We start from the raw sequence: 19,453 nt of genomic DNA, 5'->3' as shown, positions 1-19,453 counted from the left end.
TGTGAGGCTTTTTGTTTGTAAAAAGAATGGAATACATTTTCTTCCTCTTTGTACTTTTATGTTAAAATGATTACCCTACTCAAATACATGTGTCATAAAATAAAAAATAATTTGGTTGAAAGTAATCCAAAAGTAATCAGATTAGATTACCCAAAAATTTAATATATGATGTTACATTACAGACTGCATTTTTTGTCATGCAATTTGTAATCAGTACCTTATTACAATTCACAAGTAATCTGCCCAGCACTGTTGACCAACCAGAATTAAGTATTCCAGAGCCCTTTGTGATAAAATCCAATAATCCATTATGTTGGGCATTTCCCACTTGAACTGCGTGAACAGAACGAGTTGAACACTGGCAAAATGAACCACTTTACAAACAGGTTTATAATCTGATTTAAACACATCCTATTTATAACACTATATCCACAACATATAAGTAATATTACAACTTACAGTTGAAGTCAGAAGTTTACATACAGTTTGGATCACTATTTTAAGAATGTGAAATGTCAGGATAATAGTAGAGAGAATGAATTATTTCAGCTTTTATTTCTTTCATCACATTCCCAGTGGGTAATAAGTTTACATACACTTTGTTAGTATTTGGTAGCATTGCCTTTAAATTGTTTAACTTGGGTCAAACTTTTTGGGTAGCCTTCCACAAGCTTCTCACAATACGTTTCTGGAATTTTGGCCCATTCCTCCAGACAGAACTGGTGTAACTGAGTCAGGTTTGTAGGCCTCCTTGCTCGCACACGCTTTTTCAGTTCTGCCCACAAATTTTCTAACAGATTGAGGTCAGGGCTTTGTTATGGCAACTCAAATACCTTGACTTTGTTGTCCTTAAGCCATTTTGCCACAACTTTGGAGGTATGCTTGGGGTCATTGTCCATTTGGAAGACCCATTTGCTGCCGAGCTTTAACTTCATAGCTGATGTCTTGAGATGTTGCTTCAATATATCCACATGATTTTCCTTCCTCATGGTGCCATATATTTTGTGAAGTGCACCAGTCCCTCCTGCAGAAAAGCACCCCCACAACATGATGCTGCCACCCCCAAGCTTCACGGCTGGGATGGTGTTCTTTGGCTTGCAAGCCTCACCCTTTTTCCTCCAAACATAACAATGGTCATTATGGCCATAAATTTAATTTTTGTTACATCAGACTGGAGTAAATTTCTCCAAAAAGTAAGATCTTTGTCCCCATGTGCACTTGCAAACTGTAGTCTGGCTTTTTATGGCGGTTTTGGAGCAGAGGCTTCTTGCTGAGCAGCCTTTCAGGTTATGTCGTTATAGGACTTGTTTTACTGTGGATATAGATACATGTCTACCTGTTTCTTCCAGCATCTTCGCAAGGTCTTTTGCTGTTGTTCTGGGATTGATTTGCATTTTTCACACCAAACTACATTCATCTCTAGAAGACAAAATGCATAACCTTCCTGAGCGGTATGATGGCTGCGTGGTCCCATGGTGTTTATTCTTGCGTACTATTGTTTGTACAGATGAACATGGTACCTTCAAGCGTTTGGAAATTGCTCCCAAGGATGAACCAGACTTGTGGAGGTCCTCAATTTTGTTTTTTTCTGAGGTCTTGGCTGATTTCTTTTGATTTTCCACTGATGTCAAGCAAAGAGGCACTAAGTTTGAAGGTAGGCCTTAAAATACATCTACAGGTACACCTCCAATTGACTCCAATTAGCCTACCAGAAGCTAATTGGCTAATTGCCTAAATGATTGACATCATTTTCTGGAATTTTCTAAGCTGCTTAAAGGCACTGTTAACTTAGTGAATGTAAATTTCTGACCCACTGTAATTGTGATATAGTCAATTAAAAGTGAAGCAATCTGTCTGTAAACAATTGTTGGAAAAATTACTCATCATGCACAAAGTAGATGTCCTAAATGACTTGCCAAAACTATAGTTTGCTAATATGAAATCTGTGGAGTGGTTAAAAAATGAGTTTTAATAACTTCAACCTAAGTGTATGTAAACTTCTGACTTCAACTGTACATCTGTACAGACAATGAAGGAAATGGAGAGGTGAACTTGAACAAAGTTATGCTCTAGTCAGAATTGGTGCCTTTTTTCTAAATCGCTCACTTATTAGGACCCATTTCAGTTAGGATGCTGCTATAGAAGATATTTGCCTATTTAGGCAGGAATAGCGAGGCAGCTCACTAGGTTTTGGAACAGATTCTCAAAGTGCTTTAGTTTGACCTCTGTTACATGAGTTTCAAAGACCCAAACATAATTTTATTTGCTGTAGAGTGTGTTCTATAGCTAGCCTTTTACTCTTAGTATTTGCAGTTGTGAATTGTCATAACAATTAAGCCAGTCTCACTATTAAGCTCTTAATGTTGGATCTAATGCTGCTTTTTTTCTCTTCACAGGTGAACGAGATCTATCACGACCATTCTCTCGGGGCACGAATTAACGTGGTGCTAGTTCGGATTGTTTTGGTGGATGCCAAAAAAGTAAGACATTTCATGTGTGTGCATCTGTGTGAGTGTTAATCATGCATCTAATGATACAATGCATCAAATTCTGGCTCAACCAATGGTGTGAGTTTGGGCTGGGAGGACCTGTTTGTTTGTCCAATGGCAGACGGGGGGAGTGTTAAACCTGTTTGTAATTATATTTGCATTTAAAATATAATGGTTTGCTAGTTAGATGGTGGCTAGTTATAATCAGTGACCGATTTCATGCTTATATGTTTATTAATTTAAAGACATAAGGAGTACAGACTGTTTAGTGTTTACCAATGTAACCTAAAAAAAAATTCCCTTTCACAAAAATCCTCAAATGATCCCTCTTAGCACTCACTGTCTATATCCATTTAACACTTTTGCAGTTCTGTATTGTGACAGTTTGACATATTGTATCAGCTGCAAATATGTGTAGAAACACACTCCTGTTCTCTCTGTCTTTCACCCTCTCTTTCACACTCACACCTACACAAACACATAAACACACTGGTATCTTAGTGTACATGCACATCTTTTCCCACCCGCTTGTGCTGGGTGCTCACCATGGCCTACAGTAGGGCCTGTTATACCACCAGACTGAACAAACGGGAAACTAAAAGCATAGCATTACCAAGGGAGTCTTTTCAAAGTTGCACGCCTTCACAGTTCAACACCAAAGCACATAGAGTGCTGATGTTATGCAATTGCCTTAAGAATACCCCCCAACACATACACAACACCAATTCCCCAATGGGATCGAGCAAAGTATTCTGGGAAGTAGAATCAAGAATGCAAGATAAACAATCTATGATGACCCTGCCTTGTTCAAAAACACAGCTCCATAAAATGCCTCTCTTCCTGTAAGTGGAGATCAGTGGAGAAGCTGATCTCAGATCAGGTTGTCAGTCTCAGATGTGGTGGACCTAATAGCCCCAATAACTGATCTAGGACCAGCCTATATTTTACACACATATAGTAACCGCAAATGTACTGCATTTGGGCACGTTTAGACATTTAAGCTACTCTTAAAAGTGTATGAATCTTTGAAATCAAATGATGCTAGACTGCTCTTATACATTTTTGCAATTACTTTTAACCAACCTGTCCAAAGGTGATTTTAGTGGATGTATGAAGTCAGGTGTCCAATCAGAGTACCCACAGCTGTAGTTCATCACATTTGCTATGAAAATGTTCCACTTACTTTGACAACTAGAAAGTGTCATAATACGTTGTCTTCTTTTTGAAGAATATATATACTGTATATAGTATTATTTATCTTCTTTTTTTTTTTTTTTGGGCCACTATTCCCACTAATTATAACCCATTGGGCCTCATTCACAACAATTTTTTGTGTAAATCGTTCGTAAAGCTGTTCTTTAAAACTTTAATCTTGATCCATTTTATATTTACACTGTTGTTTTTGGAACCCAGCCAACCAATAGCTATTATATTAGATTAGATTAGATTAGATCATTAGTGCTGTCATTTAATCATGATTAATCAATTTTTTTTTAAGTTAATCTTGATTAAATTCTGATTTTGAAAGTGCTGAAATTTGACTCTGTGTATATATATACTTCTTTTCCTACCAAAATGCATTTAATTCTTTCTTAGAAAATAAAAGAAAACAATATGTAACAATAATATTTTAATATTTTTCAAATAAAGCATTCCACAGTATAAAGATAGAAAAGCACTACAATAACACCAATTCAAGTAGCATTAAACATTTCCCAAAGTATAAAGGGGGAGGTTGACTAATTGAAAAAAAACTAGTCCCCATAGTTGCAATGGGCATTAAATCCCTTAAGCCCTCATACTCCCAATATTAATAGTGGCTTTCCACTTTGCTACAGCAAATGTGAAGCCACATTTACATGATTTGCTGCTTTGAACTCCACATGAAAAGAGCTTGTAGAGAACGTCTTTTTTTGCTTTTAGCGCTGGCACTGTCAGCTTCATCCGAACCGAATGATAATGCTTCACTCCAGCGGGTCATGTGAATGTGGCTTATCACTCTTTTAGTACTGTCTACGGAAGGCACATTCACCAACGATGCACATAGCAAGGACTGTCCACGAGTCAAGAAAAATACCATATTGTGATTTCTATCTTAATTCCATCAATCATGCCATACAGCTGTCTCAGAGGTCAAAGTTTGCAGATTTCAAAGCATTTTGGACATTTTTTTCCTCTTTTCCATGTCCATTTTTATCACGTCCCTCACTAGGGCTGTCATGGACCATCAGGATTATTAAATTTGGCTGACAATTAATTGTCAAACAAATAATTGTGATTATGACGAATGATTGTCTGTTTATGAGCTTTCACGATTATGAGGATGTGTATGTGTAAGTCAGGTGTATTTGTAAGTTACTTATTCATTATTAACTTTGAATCATATAGGATTTAAAAATGAATGAATGACATGAAAAATATTTCCATATACTTAAAATATGTTATGTATAACTTTTATCTTGATACATTTGTATTTACACTTTTGTTTTAGGAACCCAGCAGACCAGTAGCTATAATATTATATAGGAGGACTATCCGTGTGTCGAGAAAATGTAGGTCGCACACGGACAGTCCATATGCACACTCTGCTAATGACAGAATTTGTGTCATGCATACTGTGCATGTTCTGATCAGCAACACAGACAACCAAAGTATACTTTGGTCTTTAATCTTTATGCACTATTCAAGAGCTGCAGTGGGTGCAGTCCGGTCGGAGTTCATTTTGAGTGCTGGCATGCAATAATACTGGAAAATTAGACGTTTTAAGCTTAAAATTACCTTATTTGGACAGTAAACTATAATTGGAATTTGAATTGCACAATAATTGCTGTTCTAAAAAAAAATAACACAGTTGGACCAAATAACTGTGATCAGGTGATTATTTATTATTATTTTTTTTTTTATTATTTAATAATCGCTACTATCCGTAACGTAAGTTCATTTCTCAATCTAAACTGGAAAAAAAAAACATGTCTAGACAAAAAAAACTGCAGGGGTTTATGATAATACATACAAGTGGTTTGATATACTGATAATAAGTACTTTCAATGTGAAGTTAAATTTCACGTTTAAACTGCAAATTGCTCAGAGGTGACATGCGACTTCAAAAATTTGATTAAGCATTGTGTCATGTGCACTTGAACTGACAGATGAAGACTGTAGCTCAACTACACGATAACCCGCTATAGCTCGATTATAAATGCGCATGTAAACGTACTGATGGACCCAAACAATGGTGTGAGTTTGAGGCCTAAATATCTTTCATTATTTTTTACAATTCTGTTTGGTAGTGGCACAGAAATTACAAACACTTCACCTTTAAATAAAACATAACAGAGCTTTGAAAGAGTAACCCCTGAGCAATACAATTTTCCTCTAGGAACATCCAAATAATTTGTTGTCTTGGATAATTCATTAATGCATGTATGGAGAACTTGACACATTAACCACTTTTTCAGTCAGTATTGATGGTTCAGCAGGGAAGGATCTTGTCTCCCGGAGTGCTATCTGGATGTGTAACCCATAAGGAAGATATTTTTAAGCCACTTAAACGTGACAATCCATCACCTCTCTATCTCTGTGATGGAGCTTACCATTACCACAAATGTCAGTTCACCCAGTAGGAGGAATTGCTAACAACGCTATGGTGCCCTCAAAATTTCCTCTTCTTACTGAGACACTATACCACCCCCAGCCATTATGACAAATGGTGATTTTCCTCTGCAACGGATAGCGCGTGGGGTACATGGTGATTACGTGCAGTTTCAAGTGAGTGAGAGAGAGACAGAGGTCTGCGGCGGGTCAGGCAGATGGCGTATCCTGGGCTGATTTGTGGTGATTGTCCCTCTGGCCTTGTCTTTCCAGGATTAAGTTCTTAAAATGCAAACTGTCCCACGTCAACTCATCTGGCAGTTGATACACAGGTCTCTCTTTCTCTCTCAGTTAACCTCTCTGTAGGTTCTCTCTTCATCTCTGTGTCCCTGTGCTCCTTTCCGTTCTCTATCTGTTTCTGGTCATGCTTCGCCTGCCTCTCACGATGGCTTAAAATGTTGTTTGACTCAATTCATACAAGTACAATTCAAGAATGTGTCAACTTTCAGAATGTATGAGTGAACGCATTCTTCCAGGATTATCATGACAGCAATTTCTAAGTCGGTTGAACATTAAACAAACTGAAATGGAATAATACCTTTCAAGAAAGCAAGCATGTCCAAAGTAGTTTTTGAGAAGCGACTTCCCAAACTACCCTTTTAAAAATTAGTCAGCTACACTTCAAGTTATACATATCCCCGGATGTGCGGTCATCATTACACAATAAATGCTTTGCTAGGATACATTTTAAATAACTGTCCGGTCCCTATGTTAGCTGAATTCACCACAAAACATTTTTGCTCCAAGACCTGGATAAGTTCTGACACTGTTTAGGACCCATCAGTTGAGAACCACTGCTCTAGATCACCCACTTTCCAATTTCAATAGCACAGTCTTAAAGACATATACCTCTCAGTCTTTATCCTTTTCTCTTCACCTCTCCTCTCTCTCTCGCTCTTAAACAAACACCTGGTTCTTCCACACCCACTCCTCATCAGCATGCAGCCTCGCCCGACTTGCCAGCAGGTTGTCCATCATTCCCAATTACTGTGGCAACCGTTCCTGCCGGCAGCGGCACACACTGATCAACTGAGTGACCCCACACACCTCCAACAAGGTTCCAACATCACAGCCTCTTCTGCACATCTGTTCCATTCTTCCTCTCACCTAGAACTAAAAGAGAGAGAGAGAGAGAGAGAGAGAGAGAGAGAGAGATGGCACACCCCGCATCAATCAGTGTGCATACTTGTGCATGTGTGAAAACAGTGTGAGAAACTGCACCTGCTGATAGCATTGTTTAATTTCAACTGCTGTCTGCACTGTTTTAGCACCTGATTAACTAAAGGAATTATGTTAATCAGGTAAAGGCACAAATACGGCCCAGTTCTGAGTGCTAGGTTGTGGAGGATTCAGCAGACTAGCGCAATCTTTTACTGGGACTGCACAGCATCACTTCACCACTGCAATCCAGGCACCTGAATCTGCTCTTTAAAATGCTGAACATGCACTCGACAACACACGGTGTATGGATATATGCCAGTAATAACACTGTTCTCCATCATTAGATCATCATTTGATGAATTGCTGGTACCATGATCTATAAAAATTTTACAAAAATATCCCTTTTTGAATAAAACTCAGTTTATAGTCTGTTTTTCATGGGCAGTACTAGTGTAACGTTAATAGAGCGATATTTTTTTTAAATTTATTTATTTTTTTTAAATTTTATTTCATAAGGGAATTGATTATTAACAATAACTAAGAAACCTTTAAAGACTGACCAACAACGATTTCTAAGGTTGTTAATCGATGGTACAGTACAGTATATGCTTCTGTTGAAGCCATCAGTCCATGTTATTTCATTTTTAATAAATCACGTTTAATAGTGGAATTTGTGGTGAATAGCTACACTACACGAGCCAGAAGAGAAAGATCCACCAAGCAGAGAATCACGGCAAAAAAGCTCTGGAGCTCTGGAGCGACCGCCCACTTCTATGACGCATTGCATCTTTTTGCTTCAATTCAAAGTGTAATGTTGTGATTCACCACGGAGCTGGATGGTTTGGTTCATGATTTATAATTCTTTTATGAAGGATTTTATTAAATTCTTATGAAAAAAAAATGACTGGTAATAATACTTACAGAACCAAGACGATTGCGCTCAGAATTAAAACGATTGTGGCAAGCAAATCGCTCTGAGTTTGTGAATAAAGCACAATCTGTAATAAGCATAATTTACAATAGCTATGTTTGTGCTGAAAAGAAAGACAGTAACTTAATTTAAAGATGGGTAACGCTATTTGAGCAAATTTAGTGCCTTGTTTACTCTGGTGTTTATGCGTACGCCAGCTTATGCGTGCAGTCGAACGCTGTAGCGAGTACACATACACAGGTGGTTTATGCATGCGCACTACAGCTGCCATGCAGTACTGGACTTTCTCTTCAGGAGTTAAGACCCATACTCTTCAGGAGTAAAGGCCCATGTCTTCATAATCTTTCAGACTCAAGTTACACAAACGCAGGCTGTCTCACACACGTGTTCTTGACGTGCACCTCCATTGTTGTTGTTTTCACATTCGTGTCCTGGTGTTCACCGGTGTTTACGTCGTAGCTGTAACAAAGATGCCGGGGCAGTAGTGTTAAGATCCATGTGCAGTTTAATAAGGCAAATAAATAGTAAAAACAAAGTAACAAAACAAAGAGCAAAAACAAAGGCAGGTAAGGGATCGATACACAGATAGGCAGTCCAGAAAGGCAAACAAAGTAAGTCCGATAGGCAGAGGGGTAATCCAATAAACAGGCAGTAAATCCAAAACACTCACAAGAAGGCTGGGAAATTCCAGACTAGGCATACAAGACTTTGCGTTGAATGCGTGGAAACTGGGAACGTAAATAGACAGGGTTAAATGTGATACAGGTGGAAGGGTAATCAGTCTGACTGAAGGATTATGGGAAATGTAATTTGTGAAATGTTAAAACTCAGGTGATGGCGACCTCTGGCGGCGTTCGGGGGAGATGGCAGGCGCTGCGGGTGTAACAGAGCCCCCCCCCCCATGAACGGCTCCTGACGAGAGGACGTTGTCTACGTTGGGGTCAATCTCAACCTCTGGGAGCTGGTCGATGAGGAAAACTGCGGTGAAACTCAGTGATGAGATTAGGGTCCAGAATTTCCTCAGAATTAGTCCAGGAACGTTCCTCGGGACCGTAGCCTTCCCAGTCCACAAAATATTGAAGTGTCTGACCCCGGCGTCGAAATTCCAGGAAGGGGTCTCTGAGGGTCTAGAGAACCTTCCTCTCTCGGAGGTGCCGCAGGTTTGAGCAGGGACACATGAAATGTAGGGGAAATACGGTAGTTAGCAGGGAGCTGAAGTTGAAATGATACAGGGTTAATTTGACAGAGAATTTTGAAAGGGCCAACATACCTGGGACTTAATTTCTTGCACGGGAGACATAGACGAAGATCTCTGGTTGACAGCCAGACCCATTGTCCAGGAGCATAGTTGGGACCTGGGCGGCGATGGAGATTGGCTTGTTCACTTTGTTGACTAATGGCATGTAGTAGGTGGACATGAGCTTGGTCCCAGATAGCCTCGCTGCGTTGCATCCAGTCGTCGACAGCGGGAACATCGGAAGGTTCCCCGGACCGGGGAAAGAGTGGTGGTTGAAACCCTAAGATGCATTTAAACGTTGTTGTTCCGGTGGCAGGTTTGAACAGAGAGTTCTGAGCATATTCAACCCAGGGTAGGAAACGGTTCCAGTCGTGTTGGTTGACTTGACAGTAGGCTTGGAGGAATTTACCCAGGTCCTGGTTTAGCCGTTCAACTTGACCATTAGATTGAGGGTGATAACCAGAAGTTAGACTCACGTTGACGTTGAGTAATTTGAAGAATGCGGACCAGACTCGGGAGGTGAACTGGGGACTACGGTCGGAGACAATGTCCTCAGGAAGGCCATAAAGGCGGAAGACATATTGAAACAGGCTCTCTGCACATTCCATGGATGAAGGAAGTTTGGGCAGAGGGATGAATCTACAGGCTTTAGAGAATCGATCCACCATGGTTAGGATGGTAGTGAAACCCTGCGAGTTGGGTAGATCCATGACGAAGTCCACTGCGATATTGGACCAAGGACGTCGAGGGGCAGAAAGAGGCTGAAGGAGACCAGACGGGAGTTGTCGTAGAGATTTAGTGGTGGCACACACATTGCAGTTTTTAACATAGTCAGCTACTTCAGTGGCTAGGTTTTCCCACCAAAACTGTTTTCGCATTAACCTGCTTGTAGCTTGAGCGCCTGGATGTCCCGAGTAGGCCGAGTCATGAACCCACTGAAGAACTCTGTTCCGTAAGGAACTGGGGACAAAGATTTTGTCAGGAGGGCAGCCAGTGGGAGTGGGTTCTTGGTTCTTGGGTAATATCAGCCATGATATCCCACTGTACGGGAGCAACAATGAGAGTATTTGGGATGATGGAAGTCACAGGGTTATTGTCACTGGAGGAATCATAAATGCGGGACAGAGCGTCGGCCTTGGTGTTCTTAGACCCAGGTCGAATGGTGATGGTGAAATCGAATCTGGAGAAGAAGAGAGACCATCGGGCTTGGTGAGGATTTAGGCGCTTGGCTGATTAAATATATTCTAGGTTACGATGTTCCGTAATCACCAGAAATGGATGGTGAGCTCCCTCTAGCCAGTGTCTCCACTCCTCGAAAGCCGTTTTTATGGCCAAGAGTTCTCGATTGCCAACATCATAGTTTCTCTCGGCCGAAGATAACTTGCGTGAGTAGAATACACAGGGATGGAGTTTAGCGGTAGATCCTTGTCGCTGGGAGAGTACCGCACCTACTCCAGAGTAGGAAGCATCTACTTCTAACACAAAGGGTCAAGAGGGATCAGGATGATGGAGAACAGGGGCAGTAATGAAGCGACACTTGAGATCAAAGGCTTGACGGGCGGAAGGTGTCCAGTTTAATTTTTGGGCTTTACCACGGAGTAGAGAGGTGAGTTGGGCGGCTACGGCGATGAAACCTCGAATGAAACGTCGGTAGAAGTTGGCAAAGCCGAGGAAGTGTTGTAGTTCCTTAATAGACACCGGTAAGGGCAACTGCAGTACCGCTTGTACTTTGGAAGAGTCCATGGCAACCCCCTCAGGGGAGATGATATACCCCAGGAAGGAGATGGTGGACTGGTGGAACTCACATTTCTCCATCTTGCCATAAAGATGATGTTGAACAAGACGCTTGAATACCACTCTGACATGTTGAACGTGTTCATCGAGGGAAGACGAGAATAGAAGGATGTCATCGATGTAGACTAGAACCCACTTGCCAATAATGTCACGGAAAATGTCATTCACGAGGGCTTGGAAGACAGAAGGACTATTGGAAAGTCCGAAAGGCATCACCTGATATTCATAGTGGCCAGTGTGTGTAGAGAAGGCCGTTTTCCATCCATCCCCCTCCCGGATGCGGATCAAATTGTAGGCATTACGAAGATCCAGCTTAGTGTAGATTTTGGTGTTTCTTAACTGCTCTAGTGCAGGTGGTACCAGAGGAAGAGGGTAGCGATACTTGATGGTGACAGAGTTCAGGCCTTGATAGTCAATGCATGGATGAAGACCCCCGTCCATTTTTCCTACGAAGAAGAAAGCCACCGAAGCTGGAGAGGTGGAGGGTCAAATGAAACCCCTTTCTAGGGATTCTGCTATGTATTCTTCCATAGCTTTAGTCTCTGGCTCAGATAAGGGGTAAATTCGTCCGCGTGGAGGAGAGGAGCCTGGCAAAAGGTCAATAGCACAGTCACAGGAACGGTGAGGAGGAAGTTGGGTAGCTTTAGCTTTACTGAATGCCTCCCGGAAATCTGAATAACATTGTGGCAGGGTCGACATCTCCTTTTCTGGGAGGATAGTCGTCGTACATACTGGAGGGAGAGAGATGGGTTCAGGGAGGTTGAGGCAAGACTGGAAACAGGAGGTACTCCAATGAGTAATTTGTCCATCTCTCTAGGAAATCTCAGGGTTGTGAAGTCTCAGCCATGGTAAGCCAAGAACAATCGGGTTTTTTGGAGAGTGAGTGACCAGGAACTGAATTTCCTCATGATGAAAGAGTCCAATTTGGAGATGAATGGGTTGAGTTATCTGCTGAATCTCGCTGGAGCCCAGGGGTTGTCCGTCTAGTGCTGTGACATGTAATGGAGGGACACAACAGAAGTTCTCCAGGGTCCTTACCACCCTCGGAGTGCTCAAAAACTTCCCACAAGCGAGTTAGGAAGTAAGACAAAGAACATTTTAAGATGTTTTCTTGACTCCAAACTGCCGTAACCCATTCTAGAGCTTTGCCTGACAGCAGTGATATAATGAAGGAAACACGAGCTTCATCGTTGGGATACATATGAGGTAGTTGCAACAGAAAAAGTTCACATTGTAACAGAAATCCTTGACACTTACTGGGTGATCCGTCAAACTTCTCTGGAAGAGAGAGTCGAGGATTAACAACAGCCATAGAGGGCATTGGGCTGCAGGCGGAACTGCTAGTGGAAACCCCCTTCGGAGATACACATGGGTTGGGTTGCACGGATTTGAAGAGTTCTTCCATGATAGATGTGAGCTTGCACAACTGCTGATGGTGACTAGTCAGCATGGCTTCTTGCACTGAAACAAGCTCGTGTAACTGTTGAAAAGCTGCTGGATCTAGGTTTGGCAAAGTCAAGAGGCCGGGGTAGTAGTGTTAAGATCCATGTGCAGTTTAATAAGGCAAATAAATAGTAAAAACAAAGTAACAAAACAAAGAGTAAAAACAAAGGCAGGCAAGGGATCGATACACAGATAGGCAGTCCAGAAAGGCAAACATAGTAAGTCCGATAGGCAGAGGGGTAATCCAATAAACAGGCAGTAAATCCAAAACACTCACAAGAAGGCTGGGGAATTCAGAGAACAGGCAGGAGTCAAACACAGGGTGATCAATGATAGTAATAATGCTCAGAATTGTAGACTAGGCAAATAAGACTTTGCACTGAATGTATGGAAACTGGGAACTTAAATAGACAGGGTTAAATGTGATACAGGTGGAAGTGTAATCAGTCTGACTGGAGGATTATGGGAAATGTAGTTCGTGAAATGTTAAAACTCAGGTAATGGCGACCTCTGGCGGAGTTTGGGGGAGATGGCAGGCTCTGCAGGTGTAACAGTAGCTCCCTATGTCAAGAATCAGTATATCGTTAACAATTTAAATGTTTAAAAATAAATAAATATATAACTGAGGTATATTGTGTATGAAATATTTGAAACTTTTGTTTTGCTACTGTTTTGTTTTGTCTTTGTATAGTCTAAATATAGTGGTGAAATGGAATAGTAGGATATTTTATGTAAAAAGGGTAGGCATAATAAGCTAAAGCTTCAGCCTACACCTTTTCGGTCAATATTCTTTGTTTTCCTTGTAAATGTAATGCTTTATTGTTATTTATTTATTTATTTATTTATATATGCATTCATTTTGGAAAATTGTTAATAACGACCAAAATAAACAAATAAACAAAAGGTTTGGGCACTGGCAAGGGTGTTCATCCACTGAATATTGGGACACTTACTCAATCACCTGCAACACGATAACAAGCTTGTTGTTAATCAACAACATTGCTGTATAGATGCCACTGTTGTGCATTTTCGTTGTACATATTCAAACGTATGGAGTTATAATGAACGTATAAATAAAAATATAAAGGAGTGTATTTTTAACCTTCTAACAACATCTCTTTCAAAGAGAAAATAATACTTTGACTTTGAAATTTTACACTTGTGCTTGTCTTCTAAAGACTTCAAAGACTTCAGAAGACATGATGATGTTTCTGGTAAGGGATCATAGTGAGCAATGATGCTCCATGGTTTTTACTGTGCATTCTGGGAGTTTTTAGCAAGCGAAAGTTTCAGTGCACTGGAACGATTTTGCGATTGAGACAGCCCTAGAAATGGCCGACTCCCTGATCAGTGCCTAGGTATACAGAGTACACATGGTCAGAAAAACTAGGCATCGCAATACCATGCTGATGACGAAATTTACGTCACATGCCCTGTAAAAAAAAAAAAAAAAAAAAAAAAGCAACAACAAAAGTGCGGCAACTGTTTACAGAATTCGCTTCTGTGTGTGTGGTAGATCACAGAGCATCAAAAGATGGGGAGATATTTCTTCAATCAGGACACTTGCATGTCTGTCATGTATTCCGTTAACAAGAACAAGAGGAACTCTCTTGTGTACTGAATTCCGAGACTCACCCTTTGTTTGACATTATCAGCAAACATCTCAGCTTGATAAAGTCGTGAATCATGCGTTTATCTAGTTTATATTAATCCACTATGTCTGTACGCAGAAAAATGACATACATTTCATCAGTCACTTATACAACACAGATAAATGAAGGGTAATGTGAGAATAAAGCAATAGAGTGATGCTGAACGATCTGTATTGCCCACCTCCCTCTTTCTCATGGCCCAAAGCAATGCATTGGAATGGTGAAGCTGCCCTCTACTGGATGCTCGAAGCATCACAGTGTTTTGCAGCATAGTTCTGAGTTCAGGACCCTGATAGAACATAAAAAGCATGAGAGGGAGGCAGTTTCAGGACACACATCTGGAAAGGATCTCCTCCTTCCATTGCTCTTGTGGCCACGTCATCACAACACAGCGCTGCATTCCTGTCTGGATGTTTCGCCACACATATATTTCCCGCCGGCACAGATCGGGGGAGAAAACTGGAGCAATGTTCACACGGGTGTCACATGTAGCTGTAATAATAACATCATTACGTCTGCAGTGTCTTTTATTCTATAAACATTTCATTTCAACATGTTCAATTTCACTATGTACATTGTGTTGATTGAATTGTTGAGTACTTTTAACATCAAAGTTTATTTAAGTTTAAATTGATTCTACATTATTTACTTTCAACCATTTCCTCCTGAAAAAAGAAGCAGCTAAAACCTACCTAAGCTGGTTGTCTGGCCTTAGCTGGCTTATGCTGTTCTTAGGTGGTTTACATTAGTCTCCCAGCCTGGCCAAGATGGTCTAGCTGGTCTTCCAGTATAACCAGCTAATAAAAAATAAAAAACCCAGTTCCCTTCTAAAACCAGCCAACTGACCATTGGGGTTCTTTTGAGGTATGTGAATGTAACTGATGTAATTGTTTAGGAATCTCTCTTCAGATTAAAGTAATTTTTTTAGGTTCAATACAAGTTAAGGTCTATAGGCAGCATAACTGACCTGTTTATAATAACTTGTATATAATAACTCAATGTATCATTATCAAATAACTTATCCCTTAGTTTGTAAAAAACAAACAATGTAAGTTGGTGTGGCAAGTGTACCAAAGGGTGTAGAAGCAGAATTTTGTTTTTTAGCTTTTATGTTTTTAATTACTCATATTAAATCTTCCATACAAAAATTTGTGTTATTTGAGCTATAAAGCTGAAATCGTCCTTTAGGTAATTCCTGTGGCTGGAGTTTGGCCATGTAAACAGTGTTTTTCAGATAGTTACGCACTATCCGTTTCTGGAATCCTTGCATTTATTGTACGAAAGTTAACTGGCTTTGCATGGTCCAAACAGGAGTTAAAACATTTACCACAATACACAACGATGGCTAGTCAGTGTTTTTATGACCCTAGTTTCATGTGAACAAGCATAAAGTCTTATGACTATACTAACAGTATGAATTTTAACATTTATTCCAATGCAATGCCTTGCCCCTAGACTTATATATTTATAAATGTTACTGCAAACATGACTTTTGTTTGTTTTTACAAACTAAGGGACTAGTCAACAGCTTAAAGTCAACATGAACATGTTGTGCAACTTCCGTAAACAAGTCAAGTCATTTTTATTTGTATAGCGCCTTTCACAACACACATCGTTTCAAAGCAGCTTTACAGAACATCATGAATTAACAGAAAATAAAACTGTAATATCTATAATGACTTAGAGTCATCATTTTGTAGTTTGATAAAAAACAATTGTGAATTGTGTTTAAAAATAATTAATTAAATAATAATTGTATTTATAACCCCAGTGAGCAAGCCGAAAGCGACTGTGGCAAGGAACACAAAACTCCATAAGATGTTGGTTAATGGAGAAAAATAACCTTGGGAGAAAACAGACTCACTGTGGGGGCCAGTTCCCCTCTGACTAAACAACATGAATATAATGCCAATGTTACTTAGGTATAGTGCAAGTCATGGTTTAAAATTATTCAACTAAGTAAGTGTTAAGAGTCAGTGTTTAAACAAAGATTTTGTATGAACTGTAAGATTAATGACTAATGTCTTTGAAGTCCATCCTGGATTTACTGCAGAAATTCACATAGATGCAATTGTCCTTGTTAGTTGGCTGATGAAGGGTTTTGTTGGCAATTAATTGATAGTGTTTGTATTCCATTTCAAGAGTATAGTCCATCATTAGACCGAGGTGATGCAGGCAGAGATCAGTTAGGTGCATTGTAGTTCAACCTGGCCGGTAATTTCGGTGAGGTCTATCCTAAATCCAGGGTTCAGGCATATGGCATTTGAAGTATCCCATGTCTTATGGTTGGAGTTGGCATCAGTTCATCCTCTGAAGTCCATCGTAATAGACTGAAGTGATGTTTGGCTGGCACTGGCTGCTATTAGTCATCATCACACAGCGACACGTAGCAGTGGAGTCCAACATGAAGCAGGAATGGAGCTGGATCCAGCCGGTTCTGGTGACCTCAGGATTGGAGTCCTGAGGTTGAGACAGGGAAACAAATAAAATAATATTAGCATAGATACCATTCAATTTATTGCAGATTTATAGATCATGATCAATGTTCCTGGTTTCTTGTTCCGGCAGACCTAACTAAAGCAGCCTAATTGTGTGTTGAGAGATACATTAGGTGTATGCCTGGCTAAATAGATGAGTCTTTAGTCTAGACTTAAACTGAGTGAGTGTGTCTGCATCTCGAGCAGTGTTAGGGAGACGATTCCATAATTTAGGAGCCAAATAGGAAAAGGGTCTACCTCCTTTTGTGGATTTTGATATTCTAGGAACTATTAACAGGCCAGAATTTTGTGATCGTAATGAACATGATGGAATATAGTGTGGTAGAAGGTCACTTAAGTACTGCGTAGCTAGACCATTCAAAGCTTTGTACATAGTTAACAGAATTTAAAAATGAATATGAAATTTAACAGGTAGCCAACGTAACGATGATAAAATGGGGCTAATATGATCATATTTCTTGGTTCTCGTCAGCACTCTGGCTGCTGAATTTTGAACCAGTTGAAGTTTATTTACTGATCTTGCTGGACATCCTCCCAGTAATGCATTACACTAATCTAGTCTTGAGGTCATGAATGCATGAATTAGTTCCCTATCTGTCACTCACTCGACGTTGGTGTCGATGTAGTGACACTAGGGGTCACTCTTGGGAGCCCAAGACACCTCTGGTCTTTGATAAAAGGCCAATGAAAATTGGCGAGTGGTATTTGCATGCCACTCCCCCGGACATATGGGTATAAAAGGAGCTGGTATGCAACCACTCATTCAGATTTTCTCTTCGGAGCCGAACGGTCATGCTCATTGAGCTGAATACTACTGTTCATTCACCTCTGCTGGATATGACAGCGTATTTAAGCGGCTTCTCCCTCCTCTGCACTGGTGCACTGCAGAGAACGCCCCTGGGCACTTCGGCAGAAAAACTAGAGAGTATTTTCCCCTCTAAAAGAGTATATATTTCTCTAAAAGAGCGCACACACGGAATGTCTTTTTAAAGATGCATCTTTTTAAAGTTGCTTTTCCGATTGTGTGTTATTCCTGGTTGCACTCGTTATCTCTCGCCTTCTGACAGTCACGATCAATGTCTTTCGTGTCTGGGCACTGCTCACGTGGAGACAGCATTCGTGGATGGTCATGTTCTCATTGCGAGAATATGTCCATGGCAACGTTGCGGTCACGGCTTGCCTTCGTAAGAAAGCGAGCCACCCCAGAGGCTCCCGCCTCGGTCCTTTTACCCACAGGTATGAGGCCAGCGCGGCTAGCACTGGGGGGGATTTGGGGACCCCAATGGGCCCGCCTCTGCTGGGTATCCCCCCGCGGACCTCCCATTCCCCAGCACGCTCGTCTGCCCCGATCAGGCTTCCGGGCGAGTCCGCCGGCTCGTCTCATGGCGAGTTCGACCTCTTATTTGGAGCCCGCAAAAGTGATGAGCTCTCGAGCGCAGCATCGGAGAGAGGCCTCGTCCAGTCAGAAGACTCAGCTGGGCTCCTCCCTTCGGGGTCGATTGCCCAGTCACAGTCTGACGCAGAGATGACGACATGCTTTCCCGGGCAGCCGCGAGCGTCGGTTAGAGTGGATCTCACTGCTCTTCCCTGAACCCTCGCGGCTCGGTGATTGGTTTCTGGTCTCGCAGCGCCGCTCAAAGCCACGCCCCGCCCCCGTTCCTTTCTTCCCGGAAGTGCATGAAGAGCTGACAAGGTCATGGGAGGCACTTTTTACTGCCCGGTCCCGATGTTTTCAGCTTCCCCGCCCTCACTACCCTCGATTGTGGGGTGGCCAAGGGCTATTCAGCAATCCCCCAGTGGATAAAGGTGCTAGCGGTGCACCTATGCCCGCAGAGCACCGCCACCTAGTGCGGGTGCCCAAAGCCCGCGTCCAAGGCCTGTAGGTTTACGTCGTCTCTGACGGCCAAGGCCTACGGTGCCACTGGACGAGCCGCCTCCGCCCTGCACACCATGGCTCTCCTGCAAGTCCGCCAAGGCGCTAAAGGAACTGCACGAGGGTAGTTCCGCCCCGGGATTGATGCAGGAACTGCACTCGGCAACCGACCTCACTCTCTGAGCGACAGAGGTCATGGCGCAGTCTCTCAGGTAGACGATGGCCACACTAGTGGTCCAGGAGCGCCACCTTTGGCTCAACCTGGTCGAGATGGGTGAGGCCAACAAGACACGATTCCTTGCTGCCCCCATTTCCCAGACGGGCCTATTCGGCGACACTGTCGAGGACTTTGCTCAGCAGTTTTCGATGGTGGAGCAGTAGATGGATGTTAGCCGGCATATCCTGCCCCGGCATGGCTCAAGATCCCGCACCCCATCTACTCATCGCCAAGGGCGTCCCCCTGCGGTGACTGCACCGGCTCCGCCACAGCCCGCCCCTTCGGCCCGACCCCGGCATGGAGCCCACCGCAGGAAGCAGACGCCACCCGTCTCGCGGCCGCCCAGAACCCGTGAAAGGCTTCAAAGCACCCTTGAGACGGGCGACCCAGGGACAACGAAACCCGCTGCTCTGGAGCTGGTAAGCAGATCTCCATCTTTTTGTTACCTTCTTGCATTTAATTGCGCTGCATGCCCAAGTGGCTGCAGTACTCAAGAGCTCAGCAAGA

At 41.9% G+C, this 19,453-nt stretch overlaps 1 protein-coding gene across 1 annotated transcript in view; it reads left to right on the top strand.

Moving 5' to 3' along the window:
* Window positions 1-19,453, top strand: part of LOC127413031 (A disintegrin and metalloproteinase with thrombospondin motifs 2-like) — a 321,044-nt gene that overhangs the window by 245,407 nt on the left and 56,184 nt on the right. Inside the window, exon 5 of the mRNA XM_051649825.1 lies at window positions 2,397-2,480. Within this exon, the coding sequence (XP_051505785.1) occupies window positions 2,397-2,480 (84 nt within the window). The remainder of the gene's footprint in view (window positions 1-2,396; window positions 2,481-19,453) is intronic.

Source organism: Myxocyprinus asiaticus, chromosome 22, assembly GCF_019703515.2.
Source record: "Myxocyprinus asiaticus isolate MX2 ecotype Aquarium Trade chromosome 22, UBuf_Myxa_2, whole genome shotgun sequence".
Taxonomy (NCBI): Eukaryota; Metazoa; Chordata; class Actinopteri; order Cypriniformes; family Catostomidae; genus Myxocyprinus; species Myxocyprinus asiaticus.
The sequence above is the reverse complement of the archived record's forward strand: the minus strand, read 5'-3'. Positions and strand labels throughout refer to the sequence as shown.